The sequence below is a fragment of the Rhinolophus sinicus genome, chromosome 16, assembly GCF_057876585.1.
Source record: "Rhinolophus sinicus isolate RSI-liver-muscle chromosome 16, RSI-T2T, whole genome shotgun sequence".
Lineage (NCBI taxonomy): Eukaryota > Metazoa > Chordata > Mammalia > Chiroptera > Rhinolophidae > Rhinolophus > Rhinolophus sinicus.
The window spans coordinates 52,799,374-52,821,009 of NC_142516.1; the positions used below are offsets into that span (position 1 = coordinate 52,799,374).

At 38.5% G+C, this 21,636-nt stretch overlaps 1 protein-coding gene across 6 annotated transcripts in view; it reads left to right on the forward strand.

Annotated features, from left to right (window-relative positions):
* Positions 1-21,636, forward strand: part of RIC1 (RIC1 partner of RAB6A GEF complex) — a 96,914-nt gene that overhangs the window by 68,509 nt on the left and 6,769 nt on the right. For all 6 annotated transcript variants that reach the window (XM_019727155.3, XM_019727157.3, XM_074330459.2 and 3 more), the window contains 11 exons: positions 514-717; positions 9,073-9,111; positions 9,446-9,556; positions 10,246-10,335; positions 10,960-11,120; positions 12,098-12,236; positions 16,544-16,660; positions 17,104-17,835; positions 19,371-19,529; positions 19,617-19,753; positions 21,309-21,595. In XM_019727155.3, coding sequence (XP_019582714.3) covers positions 514-717; positions 9,073-9,111; positions 9,446-9,556; positions 10,246-10,335; positions 10,960-11,120; positions 12,098-12,236; positions 16,544-16,660; positions 17,104-17,835; positions 19,371-19,529; positions 19,617-19,753; positions 21,309-21,595 — 2,176 coding nt within the window. The remainder of the gene's footprint in view (positions 1-513; positions 718-9,072; positions 9,112-9,445; positions 9,557-10,245; positions 10,336-10,959; positions 11,121-12,097; positions 12,237-16,543; positions 16,661-17,103; positions 17,836-19,370; positions 19,530-19,616; positions 19,754-21,308; positions 21,596-21,636) is intronic.

Consider the following 21,636-nt stretch of genomic DNA (forward strand, 5'->3'; position numbering starts at 1 on the left):
ATCTAGTTATCTTCATCCTAATTCACCCCCTTGTTCTTGCCATGTGGGTACATGAGTGAGCATACATCCCAAACTGTTTGACAAGACATGTTTTCTTGCCGCCACTCATGAGGTATTTTATGTGAAACTAATTTGTAAACTATAGATAGCGAGTAGTTAGGTTCAGTTTTCAGATGGAAAATCTCTCACAGCTTGGCGATTTTGGAGTAGTGATAAAAGATACTGCTGTAGCAGTTATAAAGCTGGGCATGTTGTGGAATCTATATGATAAAGTGATTTAAAGATTTTATTTACACTGTGAAGTAATCATTAAAATATTGCCCATTCCCTCTATAACAATGCATGAGATCATTTTGTAGTCTTGTCCTCTGTGAGGAAAATTAGCCTTGAGATATATGGTACATTTCCTATAATAAAACTAAATTGATCTGTTACTTACCGTCCTCCCTAATATTGAGTTGTTCTTATTTGTTCTCCTTCTTTGCCCCTCTGCTTCCTTTTGCCCTCATCTAGAGTAACCAAGAGCAAGTGTTGCTTCAGGGGGAGGATCGGTTGTACCTGAACTGTGGAGAGGCCTCACAGACTCAGAATCCCAGGAGTTCGTTAGCTCACGCTAAGCACAAGCCCCGTCGGGAAAAGAGCTCGTTCGCAGACGGCGGTTTAGAGTCTCAGGGTTTAAGCACTTTACTTGGACATCGGCACTGGCACGTGGTACAAGTAAGTCTTCAGTAACTATTGACTACTGAGTAAGTCCTTGGTAAGATAGCACCTGGAGCAGATTTTTAAATATTTCCTGTTGTTTAGAAAACTGAGAAGCTTCTTAACCTTTTTGACTGTCACGTGTCCTGCCTTTCTGTGTTCTTGTCGTCTTGCCGTCTCCTTCCTCTCTTTCCATTTGACGTAGAGTGTATCCTTACCTGCTTTAGTCCCTTACTAGTGAAGTTTCAAAAGCTGGAAGTTTATGTTTTGCTCTTTTATTGAGCACAACTGCTTATTTTACTGCCAGCTTTCTTTTGGTATAAATTTAGCTCTGTGGATTTGCATAGGCAAAAATGTAGTGATTGCATGGAGAGTAATATTGAGTAGGACCCTGTGCAGCAGCTGACCTTATCATCCTAATGGGAACATATTGAGGTTAGTTGCCTGGATTTAAACCTAAATTGCAGACTTGTAATCTGTCTAGAATCTTATTGTTAATTTTATTGCTTAATCTTGTTCCAAATTACTTACTCATTCTGATATAACTTTAAATTAGCAGTTTCTTTTAGTAATTCTGACAAATTGGCATTTAGCTTCAAAATTAATTCTGAATTTTGATACCAAATAAAATTAATTTAGGTAAATCAATAAATTGAAGTTTCTTGAAAGAAACTTTCACACACAGTTTCAAAGTCCTGAGTGTTTTCTTTCCCCTTTTGATACCAAAGTGTCTTAGGTGCATCCGTTTGTTTTAGTCAGTTTCTGTTTCCACTCTTCCTTGCCTTACTTCTACATCCTATACTTTCACCTTACTAGCGTACTTCAGCTCCCGTGTTACTTTCAGTTGACTCTGAGTGGAGGTAATAAGAGACAGAAGAATAATCATGTGAAAAATTGAAGGAGGAATATCTCCTACATTGACATGTGGTATACACTAAAATAAAATGTATTTAACTTACATTAATAAATTCAGAAAATCAAACAATGTGCATACCATTTTATAATTAGTAACAATTTTTAAATAAAACTGCATCAGCTACTTCCTTGACTAAAATTTTCCACTGCTCCCTTCTCTCCTATAGCCATTTCTCTGCTATTTTCATTTCCCCATACTTTGAACTATTCATTCTACACTGACCTAGCATCAATGCCAGTTCTGCCTAGCCAGGTCTGTGTTGCCAGAGAGCCAAGTAGAGCAGAGGATCAAAGAAGGTAGGTCTGGAACTCAAAAATCCATCAGGCAATAACAAAAATTGAATTTCCTTCCAGCTCAAAAATTCAGTGATTCTGTGATCCTCAGCCATCTATGAAGTATCCCATATTAGAAGCCTTATAACACTGATTTTAAAACTTTAGACAAAATAGGTATAGCAAGATTCCTCTGTCATTCTGTTCTTCAGATATCTAAAATATTCATAAAGATCAATGTATTTAACTCTAGTTTTACCTCATTTTTTTGTGTCCTGAAAACTAATAAAATTAATGCCAGAGTTGTACTCTCAAAACAATTAAGTTATAATAGACTCACAGAATTTGTAGAGCTGGAAGGACCTTAGAGATCATGTAGTCCAAATGGATTTTAAACATGAGAAAACTGAGGCTCAGGGAAATTAAGCAACTTGCCCAAGGTCACACAGCAGAGTAGTGGCAGACTCATCCTTACCATAATAGAAATTAAAGTAACAGTAACAATCTAACCTATTTTAAAACCTAGGTACTAAATGTTGAATCATATAATATGCTGCTGACCTTGAGCTAAAACCTAGACTGTGCCTATTTGGAACTGTTTTTACTTGGATTTGCCCTATACTTTGTTTGCTGGCATTCCAGCCACATGAGTCAATGCAGTGTTATAGTGGTGTTTTGGTAGGGTGGTTTACAGTGTCCATATGCTAATGTTCTACCTTTCAGGCTTTTTAGCCATTAGTAATGATTCATTGAAGAAGCAATGGACCTGTTTAATTCCCCCTTCAACATATGCTCTTGTTGAGGATTAGTGCCCACATACTCCATCAAAGTGGCTTTGTTTGCGTGATTCATACTTTGTATGCTTTTTGTACAACTTAAGAGTTCATCATGTGAACTCCAACTAATTCTTCTGCTCTGTCTTTTCCTCATCTGGATTGCTGAATTTTTTGTTTGTTTGTTTAAGCCTTCTACCTTACATTCATTAGTTACCTGATCAGAAGATTCTATGTTAATTATGTTTTTTCCTTTAACTAAAACAACATAAGTACATACTTGTCACAAACAGGCTTAGTAGCTTCTGGTAGAAATGGTGATTTTGTTGTTGTTGTTGTTTTAATTTAGTTTTCCTAACTACAGATTTTTAAAATTTTGAAACTAGTTTGTTGACAGAGCACAACTAATAGAAATTTTTTAAAAGACAACATCCTTATGGTTTTAGAATATGTTCCTTCTTTGATTGCCATTTATTTTAATACTCAATAGTTGTATAATATGCACATTTATTTCTGAAAAACGTGTGAATCATCATCATCCAGTGTTCTGAAATGCTGGTTTTATAGTTAACCTGGCCAACTATTTGGAAAGAATAGTCTTCACAAAATGTGGGAGATAAACACCTACAAAATATATCAGGTACTACATTAGGGAAGTTAACAGAGAATTTAAAAGGCTATTTGATTTATAAACGATTTGCTCTCATTCCTGCAATGTGTATCAAATGTAACAGGTATGGTATTTGACATAGGTCAAATCTGCTAAGAAGAGGACTCTCTCAGTCTCACCAGTTACAGACAAAAGTAGTCTAGGCAGGAGACAGGGTTTTAGCAGAATGACTTTAAGGGGAAAGATTAGGTTCTCTGAGAGACTGAAGAATCCTGAGATGTTGCGAGTACAGATTGTGTTCCTTAGCGCTCTTGTCTCCGTGCTGTGGTATGACTGGTGCCCTGAGGAATGCAGTCCTGACCTGAGTGTTTTCATTATTCGTTAGCTGCCTCTTTCCTTACTTCTGCCATTTCTGGTTCTTGGTATTAGGGGGAGAGCTCAAAGTTTAGGTGACACCGATCAGTAAAGGTGACTTCATAAGAAAATAAAAGATTTTATTCTCATTTTACCGCATCTTCAGAGACCAAACTACATGAGAAATAAAGTATTTTAAACTTACACTTGGAGTTTTGAAAATAAACCATTTGCCATTTGTGGCACCTCATACACTTTTGGAGAATGAAAGAATAAATTGTTTTTTCCTGTGACTATTCATCAGAGTATGACCATAAGATAAGATTTAACCTAGGTTCCCATGATTAGAAACGCTTTATGTTGGAATCCACTTCGGCAGTGAGATCCCACCTCACACTTTACCCACCCACATGTTTCATAAATACTTACGACACACTGTAAGAACCAAGATGGGGCAGTAGGTGAATGCTGCATTTACCTTCTCTCGCAACCACATCAAAATTATAACTAATCTACAAAACCACCATTATTGAGAATCGTCTAAGATCAAGCTGAACTGGAGCCACTTCTTCTACAAGTCCTATAACTAAGGACTTGTAGAAGAAGCCACTTCCAGACTGGTAGGCAGGTCAGAGACACGGAATGGGCTGGTCCCACACCCACCTGTGACCATTAAAGATCAGGAGGGCTATTTTGGCTGTGGGTGTCCCTCACCATCCCCTAGAAGGGTAAGAGATCCCAGCCCCACTCTAGCCCAGGGTTCCAGTGCCAGGAGAGAAGTCCCCATAATTTCTGTCTGTGAAAACCAGTGGAGATTGTGACTGAGTGAAACGGAGGGCAGCTGCATGCACAGGCGCTCCTCTTAAAGGAACTGTGCAGACTTACCCACCAATGGAGTCACTCGCTCTGAGCTTCAGTGCTGGGGCAGCAGCTGGAAAGGTAGCAGGAACAAATGGTGGGGAACTGAGTTGTCTGGCTTGGGACAGGGGCTGGAGAGGTGGTTTTCTCCTGGACAGGAGTTGGTGGAAGCCATTGTTTCTTTGTTGAGCCCTCCCCCTTCCCGGCATGGGAACACAAGTGGCTGCCATTTTTGAGTCTCCGCAGTTCGTTCGCCCTGCCCTGGCGATTCGAGACCTTCGAGACCCCCACCCGTCCAACTTTCAGCCATACGAAGGCTGTTTCCAGTGGCTTTTTCATGCAGACCGCCTGCCTTTGCTCAAGCTGCAGACTTTCCTAGACTCTCAAAGGTTCGCGGAACCCAGACAAGCTGCATCTGGCTTGAGAGTGTTCTGTTCCTCTGGCTGAGCAACCCTAAACTGGCAGTAGCAGCAGCCAGCCTTGGTTCGTGGCTTGGATTCTCAAGGCGCTTCCAAGCACAGCACAGGTGGCAGCCATCTGCGGATTTCTTTCTGTCTCCCGCTGGGTGGCCCCAGGTGGGGCATGGGTTGTGGCTGAGGTAGACCTACAGTGGATTCTCTCCAAGGTGGTCTGGGGCTGGCACACCTAGTGGACAGCTTCAAAACGAGCTGGAGCTGTAAGGTCAGTCCCTGCACAACTCTTCCACTGTAGTCAAGGCCAGTCCTCAAAACCAATGAGCCCAAGGGTCAGTCCCTCACATTGATGTGCAATAATTAACCAAGGCTCAACTACAAGAGGAGGGTACACACAACCCACACAAGGGACACACCCTGAGCACGTGGCTCAGGTGACCAGAAAGACTACTCCACAAAACCCTACTGCATAAGACCATTCTACTAAGACCAGAAGACATAGCAACTCTACTTAATACATAGAAACAAACACAGGGAGGCAGCCAAAATGTGGAGACAAAGAAACATGTCCCAACTAAAAGAACAGAACAAAGCTCCAGAAAAAGAACTAAGTGAAATGGAGATAAGCAATCTATCAGACACAGAGTTCCAAACACTGGTTATAAGAATGCTCAGTGATCTCAGGGAGAACTTTAACAGAGAGATAAGAAGCATAAAAATGGAGATGAAAACCATAAAAAAGAATGAGTCAGAAATAAAGGATACAGTAATGGAAATGAACATATTACAGGAAATCAGCAGATCAGATGAAGCAGAGGATCCAACCAGCGATGTAGAAGATAAGGTAGTAGAAAACACCCAACCAGGGCCTGGCCCGGTGGCTCAGGCGGTTAGAGCTCCATGCTCCTAACTCCGAAGGCTGCCAGTTCGATTCCCACATGGGCCAGTGGGCTCTCAACCACAAGGTTGTCAGTTCAATTCCTTGAGTCCCGCAAGGGATGGTGGGTTCTGCCCCCTGCAACTAAGATTGAACACGGCACCTTGAGCTGAGCTGCCGCTAAGCTCCTGGATGGCTCGGTTGGAGCGCATCCTCTCAACCACAAGGTTGCCAGTTCGATTCCTCGAGTCCTACAAGGGATGGTGAGCGCCCCCTGCAACTAAAATTGAATACGGCACCTTGAGCTGAGCTGCCACTGAGCTCCCACATGACTCAGTGGGTTGGAATGCGTCCTCTCAACCACAAGGTTGCGGGTTCGACTCCCGCAAGGGATGGTGGGCTGTGCCCCCTGCAACTAGAAAACGGCAGCTGGACCTGGAGCTGAGCTGCGCCCTCCACAACTAGGATTGAAAGGACAACAACTTGACTTGGAGAAAGGTCCTGGAAGTGCACACTGTTCCCCAATAAAGTCCTGTTCCCCTTCCCCAATAAAATCTTAAAAAAAGAAAAAAAAAAGAAAAAACACCCAACCAGAACAGCAGAAAGAAAAAATCCAAAAACTTGAGAATTTACGGGGATTCTGAGACAATACCAAGATTACCAACATTCACATTATAGGAGTACCAGAAGGAGAAGAGAAAGAGTAAAGAATTGAAAATCTATTTAAAGAAATAATGACAGAAAACTTCCCTAGCTTTGTGAAGGAAGTAAACATTCAAGCCCAGGAAGCACAGTGAGTCCCAAACAAGATGAACCCAAAGAAGCCAACATCGAGACACATCATAATTAAAATGCCAACAGTCAAATACAAAAAAATCTTAAAAGCAGCAAGAGAAAGGCAGTTAGTTACCTACAAGGGAGCCCCCATACGACTGTCAGCTGATTTCTCAACAAACTTTGCAAGCAAGAAGGAAGTGCCAGGAAATATTCCAAGTGATGAAAAGCAACGACATACAACCAAGATTGCTCTACCCAGCAAGGCTGTCATTTAGAATTGAAGGACAGATAGAGTTTCCCAGACAAGAAAAAGTTGAAGCAGTTCATCACCACCAAACCAGTATTACAAGGCATCTTAGAGGGACTTCTTTAAGAAGTTAAGGTGTTAAGGATGGGTGAAAGGGGAAGGGATTAAGAAGTACAAATTGGGTGTTATATAGTAGTCATGGGGATGTAGGTTATAGCATAAGGAATATAGTCAGTAATATTGTAGTAACCAGGTATGGTGCCAGATAGGTACTAGATCTATCAGGGTGATAGATGGGAATGGGGTTCGGGACAGGGTGAAAAAGGTGAAGGCATTAAGAAATACAAATTGGTAGTTAGTATGGGGAATACAATCAACAATGTTGGGAAGATCATGTAAGGTCCAGATGGACACTGGACTTATTGGGGGGATCACATCATAGATTGTGTATATGCCTGACCACTGCACTATACACCTGAAGCTGAAGTAGAATAATACTGAATGCCAATTATAACTAAATATATAGTTATATATAGTCACAGGATGTGGAGTACAACATAGGGAATATAGTCAATGGTACTGTAACAGCTATATAAGATGTCAGATGGGTAGCAGCTTGGAGGGTGGGTTAGCACTTTATAAGGGTTTAAATGTCTATTACATTGCTTTGTACACCTGAAACTAATTTTAAAAATGGAAAATACTTATGACACACCAAGATTTGGTGAAAGAGGCAGGTTTTTTTAGTGTCATGAGTGACTGGCTCACTTGTACTCCAGGTACATCCTTCTCCAAGTGACTATTTTCTTCATCCAAAAAAAGACTTTCGCTTACAGCCTCCTACAAAACTACTTTCAACTTTTGTTTCGCCACCTGATCATTACTTCAGATTGCCATTAGTGTGAACTAATTTCACCTGTCATAATGAATTTTATTAATTGGACTGAATGGTACAGCATATCTGTTAAGATACAGGTTAAACATTCTTCAGGCATATATTGTGACATTATTATCTTTAATTCTGTTAGGGTAACCTTCCACAAACCAACCCTGGAGTTAAGAATTTCCTAACGTACTAAAAGCTATTAATTTACTTAGAATTTAGGTTGGCTTACTAGATAATTGAAGTGTAACAAATAGTTGTATAAATTTATCAAGATTAATGCACATGTTTTCAGCATATTATTTTTCTTGGTATTTGTTTTATCTTCACATTACACAAAGAATCTTACTAGATTTGACTGCATTTACTTGGCTTTTTAATTTGGCTTTTAAAAAAATATGTAATACTTTTTGTTAGAGTAAAATGAAAATAAATTTGAATAAATTGAAGGTTCTCTTATTCAAGGAACAGAAGATTTTTCCTTTGTTCTGTTGTTCTGTTAATTTTCACCCCACATTCACCATGCCTTCATGAAAACTACTTAATGAGCTAGTAGAGAGTCTCAGTAAAGCTGGAATTTATTTAATCTACATTGATAGCTTTTAGAGGATTCTTTAAGTTCAAAATTGTTAGAGTGATATAAGGACCCCGTGTACAAAGATGTAAGACAGCATGAGAAGGTATTTTTACTACTTACATTGCAGATAAAGAGTTAATATCTGTAATATATAAAATTTTTCTAGATGAATAAGTTGAACACCCCAATAAAAAGTAGTAGCTCATACACAATCTTACATATATATGGATGTTTAGAGATAAAATCTTACCCGTGGTAATAATCCCTGAGCAGTGATGTAACAGGAGAATTTCATTTTGTACTCTTTGTACATTTTTACATTGTTTAAATTTTATAAGAATGAATTCCTTTTTTAATCAGAAAAAAATGTAAAACTAAAAATATTTCCAATAAAAAGCAAAAACAGAACTCTTGCGAGGCTCTAATTTTATTACTTAAGATTGTCTTGGGATGGTTCAGATCAGCAAACCCAAACTATTTATCTCCACAATTCTTGGTTGCCCTTACGGCTGCTTCTCTAAAAATCTTTTGTCAGTCTAAATTTATTCAGTGTTCAGTATTTAAAACAAACAAAAACAGTGTACAGGAAAAAAAACCTGATGTCTAGAAACTTATAGTGAAATGATTAAGACAGGAGATGTGAAATACTGGCCAGTATACAAATGGTAAATTCCAAGTATTATCTGCTAGTAATACCCATTATTTGGAAACACTTCAACCGTTGTTTAGGAAAATGAATCTCATATTGTGATGTTAATGCTTTAAGTTTAAATACATTTCAGAATTCTTACGAAACTGATGTGGTATTTTCTATAGATTTCCAGCACCTATCTAGAGAGCAATTGGCCTATACGGGTGAGTTATTTGTTATTTTGTTGGTGTTACCTTTCGTTGGCTAGCATTTGCTGCAAGAGGCATTCTGGGAATTGAGCCTTTCAGTGGGTGCATTGATAAAAGTAAAATTGTAATACTTGATCCTTTGTAAACTGTTAGTGTATAACATCTATAATGTAGTCAAATGTAACTTGTGTGTAAATATTCAGATTTTTTAAATTTAGTGTTTTGCATTTAATTCAATTAGCAAACATTTATTAATAGTCTATTTGCCTGATGCAATACTAAGCTCTTTATACCTAATAAAGTGTATACGTTTGCAAAGAAGAGTTCTTAATTGTTTTTTTTAAATCAGTTTTCAGCTATTGATAAGCTTGGACAGAATATTGCTGTGGTTGGCAAGTTTGGTTTTGCACATTACTCTTTACTCACCAAAAAATGGAAGCTTTTTGGAAACATTACCCAGGTTAGTCATTTTTAAATTAAAAATTGATTTCTCAAAGTATAGGAGAGCTACAATATAAAATAACTATAAGCCACTGTTTACTTATTAAAAATAAAGAAAATATTTAAAATGATGTTAGATTATGTCTAAGTCAATTCTGATAAAGTACTTGATGCTTGATGATGGGTTTTGTACAAAATTTGAGATTATTTCCCTGCTTGTCTGTTTGTGATACAAATATTTGGGTAGCAGCTAAACATATACAGTTGGATTTTGCATGAATCAAATAGGAAAAGAGAAGGAAATTAACATTTAATGGGTGGTTGCTCTGAACCAGGCATGTTAAGGTGCTTTCATGTGTTACTGTACTGATTTTCATAATAACCTAGGATTCAGAGTCAAGCAGCTGATAAATGATAAAGCCAGAATTTAAACCAAGGTCTTTTGAATATGGGAATAATGATTCTACATGGTACCCAATTTTTTTGAATGATGTATTTCCTGTCTTACAGAAATGTTTATTTTTTTTCAAAATAGGACATGAATCATTAATAAAGGCCCAAGAGAAATGCTTAATTGGGGGGATAGAGAATAGAGCAGAAATAATTTGAGCTTTCATTGTCTGCTTAGAAATACTTTATAAGTTTATTACTTACTGTAATTTCTAGCAGCATAAATAAAGGTAAATTTTTTAATAATTTTCTCTTAAGGAGCAAAATATGATTGTGACAGGTGGCTTAGCCTGGTGGAATGATTTTATTGTCCTCGCATGTTATAACATAAGTGACCATCAAGAAGAGGTAAGTTTTTCTCTCAAAAATAACAGATTATTATATTTTAAAGATATTAAACACTATTTGGTTTTATGTAAGAATAAGTTATTGTAAAATAAACAAAACTTTATTTTTTAATCAAGAATTTGTCATTTTTAGTTAGTGGTTAACTATTTTAAAAAATTTTAAAGGGATATTCAGGACTTCTAGATAACTTTTTCTAATGATATTTAGCTGTTAGACATTCTCTATAAAGTTTGTTAAATAGTGGGGGGAAAAATAGAAGCATAAAAGTTAATATTAATAAAGGTGGCTGTCCTTAGAGATTTATTAATTTATTGATTTGTATGTTTATTTTTTGAGAAACTGCTCGTCTCCTTAAATCAGGTCTAAATATTCAGGTCTGAAAGGAGTATCTCATAATAGTACGTTTCACAGTTTTGATCATTTCATCTTTTATTTGTAGAACGAGCCTTCCCTATCAAAATATAAACATTATTTATTATTAATGCTCAGATTAGTCCTTCAACTCCCCTTACTTGAAAAAGAAGTCAGTAGATAAGGAAAAAACAGTATGTCTGAACACATGGATTTAGTCACCTATGGTATGCATCTTGTTTTTATAATTTTCTTTATTTTTGTTTTCTTCAGCTCAGAGTTTACTTGCGAACATCTAATCTGGACAATGCCTTTGCTCACGTCACCAAAGCACAAGCAGAAACATTACTGCTTAGTGTGTTCCGGGACATGGTAATAGTATTTAGAGCAGACTGTTCAATATGCCTTTACAGTATTGAAAGAAAATCTGATGGGTAAGTGTGTAGCGTATGACAAATCACTTTTTGCTCCTATGTATCGTGTTTCCTCTGTAGTTTTTATTTTCTCAAAACAGTTACTCTAATTTTATATTTAGTTTTCTTTGTTTTAAGAGTTAAAAAAGGAATTAATTGTAATTAGTGATATTCTTATAGTAGTTATTTTTTAGCTACTTAACTTTTTAAGTAAATAAGTAAGTAAATAAGCCTGCACTAATTTCTTCAGCTAATCTTACTGGATTCATTAAAAAAAAAAAATCTAACTTGAAATGGGGTAAACCATTAGATACTAATTTTTTCACAACCTTGAAAACAAGTGGCTAGTAACTACCCTAGTGTTCCGGACACTTGGGTCATTTTAAAGGAGCTCCACAGCTTTAAGGCCTTAGGAAGCATTGTCCTCAGCAGACTCACATTTTCCAGTGAGCTAGGGTGGCTGTAGTATGGGGCAGGAGAAACCAGTAGTCCTGTTGCTATGTGTCACCTCTATTCTTCTTGGCATCTGGTTGGCTTACAACATTTAGACCATGCTTCTGGTGTTGTATTTTGCTCTCACATGTTTTTTGTTTGTTTCTTTTTTTTTAAACAGGCATGACGTATATATTTGTTGAAGTAGTTTAGTGACTGAACAGTAAAGATAAAAATTAAGAAGTCTTACTAGCCTCAGACAGAACCCATGTCCTTTTTCAACTAACCAAGCTATTTCGATAGCTTCTACTTAGTTTTTCCTTCACTTCTATATCTTATTCCCTTTCTTTCTCCCTCATCTCCACACATGTTCTTTGGATGCCTCAACCTTGTTAGTCTGTGCTTGAAGAATACTTGGGGAGGAGGGAACAATAGGTAGAAGGCATTTGGGTCCTCTATAAGCATGAAATCTAATAGTATTAGTAGCAGAAAAGGAGAAAAGAAGAAAAACCTCATTAGCGTTGTTGTTGAGATGTGTGGCTTTTCTTTTCTTCTTTTTTTTCCAGTCCAAATATTACTGCTGGTATTCAAGTTCTTCAAGAAGTCTCAATGTCACGCTACATTCCTCACCCTTTCCTGGTAGTATCTGTCACTCTGACATCAGTGAGTACAGAGAATGGAATCACCTTGAAAATGCCACAGCAGGTACTATTCTGTTATCAGAGCTCTTTGGAGCTCATCTCAGTTTTTAATGTTTTTAGTTGGTATCAGGAACTATTTATTCAGTAAATAAATACTAAATGTCTAGAATGCGCCTTGTATGTAAATGCTGGGTTACAGTGACAAATGAAACAACCATGGTTTCTGTTCAACAATAAAGAAATAATTACATACGTAATTATTTGCGATACGTGTACCAAAAAGTAATACAGGTTTAAGAGTATATAACAAAAACCTGGAGTAGTCTAAACGATCAGAAATTTTCTGTACCATTTAAATTGAAACCTGAAGAACGACTGGTGATTATCTAAGTGAAGTTGGGAAGTTTCAGGCAGAAGGAACAGTAGTGCAAAGGTCCACAGATAAAGAGAACATGACACGTACAGAGAATTGGAAGAATTTCAGAGTGGCTGGAACATAGACTAGAACGTCAGCGAGGATCTGAGTCCTATTGATAATTCGGACTTTAGACTTGACCTTAAGTCTAAAGGGTTTTAAGCTTGGTATTACTAGTTTTAAACTTTGTAACATTTACTCTAACTGTAACAAGGAAAATGAACCAGAATGGGAACAAAACTGGACGTAGGGAGAATAGCTGGGAGGCCATTGTAATGATTTAGGTGAATTGTGTTAGTGGCCCAAACTTGAACAGTGACAAAGAAGATGGAAAGAAGTGGAGTAAATATGACGTATAGAAGACTCCATGAATAGTTAATCATGAGGGAAGAGAAAGGATAATGCCATAGTTCCTGGTTAACATAACAGAGTGTAATGGTACCACCAGGACCTAAGCTGCATAACTTCTATTCCAAGGCTCCTTCCATTGTACCAATGGTTTCCAAACTTCATGTCAATGTGGAAACCATTTTCAAATGAATATTCTATGTAGATTTGTCATCCCTATCTGCTCAGTCTGTCTTTTACTTCCTATTAAGGCACTGCCATTAAACTCCTTTAAGATATAGGCCCCATTTCCTCTAAATCTATATTTCATGATAACCAGATAGTCCTAGTTGATACAAGAAAGCTCTATTTTCCAGAAGAATTCTAGGTATAAACGATGTGGAAGGAATGTAAGCATTCATCACCTGAGGAAGTAACTGACTCAGGCAATGATTATTAGCTGAAACCATCAGATGAAAGGTTGGTGGGAAACTTGACCGTGAAGGGACCAAATGGTCATACCCAAGCCTTATTAATAAATCTTAACATCACTAAAAATGAGAGAACCAGATGGCATGTGCTTCCTGGAGTGATGCAACATGAAGTTCACATGAAGAATTACTACCAAAAACATTGAGCCTGAATTGAATCAAGCTTCTATTCACAGGAAACACAGTGATAGAGATTTAGTTTAACACCACAAGGAGGCAGACTGTAGAACATTATATAGGACAGCTATATGTCAGTAACAGGATGGGGGGACGAAGAGGAGACTCTTCTAAATAACATGTTAGAGCCATAACAACCAAATGCAATGCATAAGTTGATTTGTGTCCGGATTCTAACTGGCTATAAAAAGACACTAAGCAATTCGAGATACTTAAATATAGACTGAGAGATAACACTAAGGAATAATTGTGAAATGTATTAGTTGTGATACTAGCATTGTGATTATATAAACAAATATTCATATATTTTGGAGATGCAGATTAAGTTTATAGGGATAAAATGGCATGCTATCTTTTAAAATACTTTGGCAAATGAAAAAAGGATAAATGGAGCAAATGTGGCAAAATCTTGCTAATTGTGAACCTGGATGATGGGAACATGGGGAGGGTTCATTGTACTATTCTCCATACTTTTAATCATGTTTGAAGTTTTCATACAAGAAAAAAAGGGACTCCTTGTATTGCAGATACAATAGGCAGTCAGTGTCATCAGTAGTACTGGGTGCCGCTTTTTAAGAGGAGACATCTAACTTGGTAAAGAGCAAATTAAGAAGTTGAAATATGATAGGAAATAGATGGATTATATCTTGTACAGAGGAAAGACCAAGATTGCTACAGCAAAGCAAGTCTTAATATTAAAGATTAAAAAAATAAAACTAAGGACGAGAACTGTCCAACAGTAAGATGGTCTCCCTCATGAGAGTGAGCGCCATGTCTCTGAAACTCCCCATGAGAATCATCTGCCAAGGACTTCTTAGGATAAGAGATGGTGTGTTGGGTTCCTTCAAATTTAGCATTTTGAGGATACAAGTAGTCCCTGCATTTATGTTATAGTAAGTTTCTGAAAAGTTCATTCAAGTTGCCTGAGAACGCTGTTGTGGTCACCTATTCTTACATATTATGATATTGGTAGAAAATGTTGAATGCATAGATACAGCTAAAGAAAAAAAAGAATTTTTGGTTTTGAATAAGGTAGAGTGAAATGTGGCGGTGAAATTTACCATTTTACAACTTAAAAGTGGTCAGTCTGAACATTAGTCATATTGTAGTGAATTGCAGTAAATGCTCGTTAGGTCTCTTGAAGTGTTTGAGGAGTTTGTCCCTATGTCAGTCCCCGTACTGTTTTGATTCTTGTGTTTGCATATTTGTTTTTCTTTTGCCTCTCGCATCTAGCTCTGACAGTTCCACACACTTCTTAAATTTCATTTTTCCTTCTTCTACCTCCAAATTATTTGTTACTTCTCATGTGTTATGGAAGATAATCAAATTTTTAGTTTTCATGTCATTATGTGCTAAATGGGGAACTAAAGACTTCTTTCCAAGGGAAGTTCTTGGGCTTTGTGACAGTTGCTTGGAGATTTTATGGTTTGTGTTTTTTTAATTTCTACTTCTTTGTAAACTAACAGCACTTCACATGACACTTACTACCTACCTAGATGTGGTCTAAAGCAAAAATTAATGGCAGAGTCCATGAATCCTCTGGACCCTTTGCCATTTCTTTGTATACAATCTAAAAGCAGTACAAAAGAATGTTTCATGTAACTGAGTAGAGTACATACGGTGGCTGCTGTTTTCCTGACTGAACCCTAAGTGACACTGGCAGCTTAAATTCATCCAGGTAGCAAGTGTCGAAGCTGGAACACAATCCCACATCTTCTGAATAATCATCCTTTCCTTCCTAAAATTCTTCCCTTCTTTGGTTTATGACATTGTGCTCTGCTCCTACTCTTCTTGCCTTTAAAAGCTTAGATGATGGCCCTGTGTTGTTTCACCCCTGTATGCTTTGTCTTAGAAAACTCACCTGTTTCTTCAATTTACCAACCTCATCTTTATGGTTATGATTCTGTCTTATTCATCTCTGATTCAGCCATCTCAACAATATTTTTACTTGAAAGTCTTAAGATTCTTTCAAATTTAATGGGCAACAAAATGAAACTCTTTAGTTTTCCCTTCCCTAATTTCTCCTCCTACGTTCTATCAGTGATAACCTCAATTTCTCTAGCACCTCACCTAGACTTGATACCCTGAAATCATCTTTGATTCGGTTCTCTTTTTCTACCCTTTGTCTAAGATATCAATAAGCTTTTTTCTTTTTTAATCAAAATGCTCTTCTTCTTTACAAGTGAAAATGACTTGATATCTGAGATTGGCTTTAAAACAGTGCTTTCTCAAACTTTAAGCTGGGTAATAGGGTTCAGTGGTTTGATTGAGATTTTCCATAATAAAAAGGCAGACGATATCCTTCATTCTTGAAGTCAATATCCGTGTCTGCCTCTTCCCAGTAGCCTGTCCTGGATAATGCAGAATTTTTAATAACTCCCTTACTCAAGAACCCTAAGTAGTGGCTTATTTCCTGCCTGGCCTAATTTCCAACCTTGCTTTCCAAGCTTTTCTTGAAGGTCTGTTACTATCCAGTATTTTTCTCATAATATCCCTAATCTAGACCGAGTGTTCTCACTTTCTCACAATTTTTCTGTCCTGTCTTCATGTTGTTTACATTGCTTTCTTCAAGTAGAGTATGAGCCCTTTTCCTTCTACTCATGTATGTCTTTCTCATCCTTAAAGCCTTTCATCCTTTAAGCCTTCACTAACTTTACCATCTACATCACTGAACTCTCGTTTTTATGGACTTCTAAAGTTCTCTTAGTTTTTCCAGGATAATTCAGCTCAGCCCTCATTTTATATTCATTTCTGTTGTTCATTAATTGTATTGTGTTAAGGTTTTCCTACCCTCACCAGAAAGCTGCTTGTACTCCCACAGAGCCTAACAGAAGAGCTGTGCGTAGTACACACTCAATAAATATTGTTGGTCGTTTAACCTGTAGACTTTAGGGATTGGAGAGGGGGAGAATGCTGAAAACATACCTATAAATTAGTATTTATTGTTCATTTGTCTTTCAGGCTCGCGATGCAGAGAGCATTATGCTAAATCTTGCAGGACAGCTTATTATGATGCAGAGGGACAGGTCAGGCCCTCAGATCCGGGAGAAGGACAGTAGCCCGAACCAAAGGAAACTCGTGAGTGAAGTACAGTCGTTTAAAGCATTAAGAACCTATGGGATTAGGGTAAAGGGATAAAAGAATTTAAGAGGAGAGTATTGTCTTGTGATTTGGAAACTGAGAAAGTATGTAAAATTAGTCTTAAGTCTCTGGGTATAAGATTGTTTGTGAGGGATAAGCTCCTGAAGTGATAATAAAATGTTCCGTGCTCCATATGCTATTGCTTAGGCATTATTAATTGCAAATTCTAATGGAAAAATAAGATAAACTGGTGAAGTTCTTAGGGTTTTGTTTTGTTTTTAGATTTAAATGTACATACTCTGAAACACCAGGCTACTACTACTGATTATAAATAGATTACCCTAATTTTTCGAAAAAGTCTTTAAAAACACTAGGACCTAGGAACTTAAGAACCTACAAATTTAATAGGAAAAAACTGGTTCTTATCTCTCCTTTTCCAGCTGCCGTTCTGTCCTCCTGTGGTACTAGCCCAGTCTGTTGAAAATGTCTGGACTACGTGTCGAGCAAATAAACAAAAGCGTCACCTTCTGGAGGCCCTCTGGCTGAGCTGTGGAGGTGCAGGGATGAAAGTTTGGCTTCCTCTCTTCCCTAGGGATCATCACCGCAAGCCCCATTCCTTCTTGTCCCAACGGATCATGCTGCCTTTCCACATCAACATTTACCCCCTGGCTGTTCTGTTTGAAGACGCGTTAGTCCTGGGTGCTGTCAATGACACTGTGCTCTACGATTCTTTGTATACTCGGAACAGTGCTAGGGAACAGCTGGGGGTGCTCTTCCCTTTCTGTGTCGTGGAGAGAACCTCTCAGATCTACCTCCACCACATCCTCCGCCAGCTGCTGCTCAGGAACCTTGGGGAGCAAGCCCTGCTTTTAGCCCAGTCCTGTTCCACGTTACCTTACTTCCCTCACGTGCTGGAGCTCATGCTCCATGAAGTGCTGGAAGAAGAAGCTACCTCACGGGAGCCCATTCCCGATCCTCTGCTTCCCACTGTGGCGAAATTTATCACCGAGTTCCCCCTCTTCCTGCAGACAGTTGTGCATTGTGCCAGGAAGACTGAATATGCCCTGTGGAATTACCTTTTTGCAGCTGTTGGAAACCCCAAGGACTTGTTTGAGGAATGTTTGATGGCTCAGGATTTGGACACAGCTGCCTCTTACCTTATTATCTTGCAGGTAACAGCTGTCTTCTTATAAAGGTACAAGAATTAATGGGCTTAAACTTCGGCCAGGGGGGAGGGGAGGAAAGAAATGTCCTGTGATTGTGTGTAAGGAATTAATATAATTCTAGTTTCTGTTCAGTTTATCTTTCCTTTTGAAGAATTCAGTATTATCAAATGATGGCAGAAAATTTCTTTGAATATCGTAGAGTCACATAGCAGGGATTTTTAAAATTTTATCCTGCTTGTCCATAGAAAGTCCTGAAACAGATTAATGAGTTTACAGTATTTTGAATTATACTGAAGAAAATGTATTATAACATCACATTTACATAAAATTATTGAAATATTACATAAGAAACATAATTATTTTGAATATTACTAGGTTTGTCTGAGCCCCCCACAGTAGCAGATTTGTTTCCTCATAGTGTGGAATTGGTGAGGGGACTCTGATTACAACAGGGGTCATAACAGAGCATCTTATGTTAGGTTCCCCGAGGTGAGGAAGACGACTCAGGCCTGCCACAGTAGTTACCTCACAGCAGTTTTTCTCAAAATAATGGGTTGAGACTTATGAAAATTTGCTTCATTATGTATTTGATAAATTGTTCCTATCTGTCTGATACGGATTTGATAGTTACACTTAAAGGTTCTTTCAAATTACTGCAAAGTTATTTTCATTGATGTAAGAAGCTAGCCGAAAACCTGGATTGAAACTCTGCTGAAAGCCCATTTCCTACCCGCTTATTGGCTTCATGACAACTGACTGAAACCAGAGGAGAGGCTCCAGCAGAGGGTGGGTGGCCGTGAAATTCTGTGGTTCCTTGGTTAGTCTTACAAAGCCATAGAATCACAAAAATAGAAACAAATTAATGCAGCTGATTTTGGTTTAGGTCATTCCTTACTTAGACTTTGTGATCTATCAAGCAGTGGAATGAGAAACTTTTTCTCTATCAGAATTCCTAAGTTGCTATGGATCGTCAGATAATAATTACAGTTAAACTTGTCTATTTGGCGCCTTCCATGAAGGTCGAGGCAGGCAGTGAGGTTATATTTGTGAAATAATTATTTAGGATGTGATTGTGTAGTACTACTCTTGCCCAAAGCAAAGATTTTTTTAATCACATCCTCAGAGAACTCTGTCACAGAAGATAGACCCAAGCTTTCTTGGAGTCAGGCCAACTTAGATTTATGTTTGTGCTTTTCTGCTGATCGTGAGCAAGTTACTTCGGTTTCCTCATCTGTTAAAAGGAATCATACACCTATTTTGCAGAGTCACTAGAAGAAATGAAGAATGTATGTAAAGTCCACATAAGGTATCCGGTATGTAGTGGGAGTTCAATAAATCATAATTTACATTACCCCAGCAGAGTATTTGCCTTACTTTTTCATGTATGGTACCTTTTAATGTTCCTTTAACTGTCCCCTATAGTGTTGCAGCTGCATTTCTTCCCTGGGTTTAGGGAACTTTGGAGATAAAGGATTACTCTTACCTTCTCAAATCATTCGCTGTATGAAGGGAACGCTTGTCTTCCTTGGTTGTTTTTGTAGAATATGGAAGTCCCGGCAGTAAGTAGGCAACATGCCACCCTTCTGTTCAACACAGCCCTGGAGCAAGGCAAGTGGGACTTGTGTCGACACATGATTCGATTTCTTAAAGCCATTGGCTCTGGAGAATCGGAGACACCCCCGCCCACACCTACAGCTCAGGTTAGTTGCAAAATCGCACAGCTTCTCTGGGCCATACACCTATGTGGCAACTTTCTCTAACTGCCTGCCCGTTGTGTGTCATCGTAGGAACCCAGTTCAAGTGGGGGATTTGAGTTCTTCAGGAATCGAAGCATCAGTTTATCCCAGTCAGCTGAAAATGTTCCTGCTAGTAAATTCAGCTTACAGAAAACACTAAGTATGCCATCTGGTCCTTCTGGAAAAAGGTAAAAATAAAAAGCTGTTACTGCTTTTAGGGCATTCGCCGACACATTGCATTTCAGGGCGTTTGTAAAACCAGGTCTTAGGAAAACAACTACTTGATCCATTTCTCTTCCCTTTTCAGTCCCCATAAGCTTAGAGAACACACAAAAGGGTTCCTTTTTTTCTTCTTCCAAAGTTCACTTCTTCACTCTGTCCAGTTTCTGCTCCTTGTACTAGAGTAGGTCTTGATGCACCTGTTCTGGATGCAGTTAACTTTAAATCACTTGCGATAATAGAATAAAAAGGAAGATAAATAAAGCCCCAGCTAATCCAAAAGCCGTCTTACTACAGTCAACAGTGTTATCCTTCTCTCCTACTATACCTCTCGACAAAAAATACAAACTTAGTCCTCATGTACTTCACTCTCCTGTGACTCTTGATTGGAGAAGTCATTAAACAGTGGGACAGCAAAGAGGAAGGCAGAAACCTGCGTCACCCATAGATGCGGGATTGTCTTCTAACTGCAAACTCATACTGCACATTTGTGAGGTCCTTGCATTCCTTCCTGTGTTGCATGTTCTTGGCTCTTGTTTTTTCTCTTCTCTAATCCTTTTATATTCGGTCTGTATTGTTTCTACAGTGCCTGGCACATAGAGCTACTGAACATTTTTTATTGTGATGTTTGACTACTTTTTCTTATCCTGTCCTCCTCACCCACTAACGTCACGCTCACTCACAACATACACACATCACGGGCTACAGACAAGTAAAATGCAACCATGGAGGACTACAAACAACTGCCAAGCAAACAGTGGCTTCTCAGCCATACCCTGAATTTAATACAGACTTGCGTGGTCACTGTGCGCTGGTACGGTGCTAAACGTTTACATGTGTGGGTCCTTAACCCCTACAACTCTAAGGGTAGGTACTGTTGTTGGCCACACTGGACAGGAGAAGAAACAGGCCCAGAAAATAAACTAATGAAAAGTGACAGAGCCAGGATCTGAATCCAGGCATCCCTGCTCAGCAGTGCCTCTCACTGAAAGTCCCACATTACCCAGTTACCAAGCCAGTTATACCACATCGGCTCCTCCGAGTAAGGGATCATAGACTAGTCATTAATTTTTTTAAAAAATCAGTTTAATTTTTATGTGCCTACGTAGCTCACATCAAGTGACTTCATTTTATTTTTCTTCTGTCTCCTTAGTTTCTTTGATCTGATCTGCTTCCCTCTTTTCTTTGGCCTTTTCAAATATTGCATTTATTGGCTCTCTTTCTTTCCTTCAAGCCATTACCACCCTCTTCCTGGTTTGGCTTTGTTTGTCTCGTTTATCCCTATTCCACTTGTTGAGTCTACAAATATGTTTTAAGAGCCTATTGTGTTCCAGGTAGTGTTCAGATGGGCATTATATCATGTGGAGGAGGAGACCAGATACTTTATCTTCCTCTTCAGTCAGGTTTAGATCTTGGGTCTTTTAAGCCCTTGTCAGCATTAGCAGTGCTACTGCACAAAAAGTATGTGAAGTCTGCCGGTGAAGATGTTTCCGTAGCTTTCCTGTGTCCCCCCTTGTATAACAGATGGAGTAAAGACAGCGACAGTGCAGAGAACATGTATATCGACATGATGCTCTGGAGACATGCTCGGCGGCTCTTAGAAGAAGTTCGGCTAAAGGACCTCGGCTGCTTTGCAGCCCAGCTGGGCTTTGAACTAATCAGTTGGCTCTGCAAGGAACGTACCCGAGCTGCCCGGGTGGACAACTTCGTGATAGCCCTGAAGAGACTCCACAAAGATTTCCTGTGGCCATTTCCCATCATCCCAGCCTCTTCCATCAGTTCTCCTTTCAAGAATGGAAAATTCCGAACAGGTAATGCAGACTTTGTGTCACTTGTACAAGGAGGAAATTAT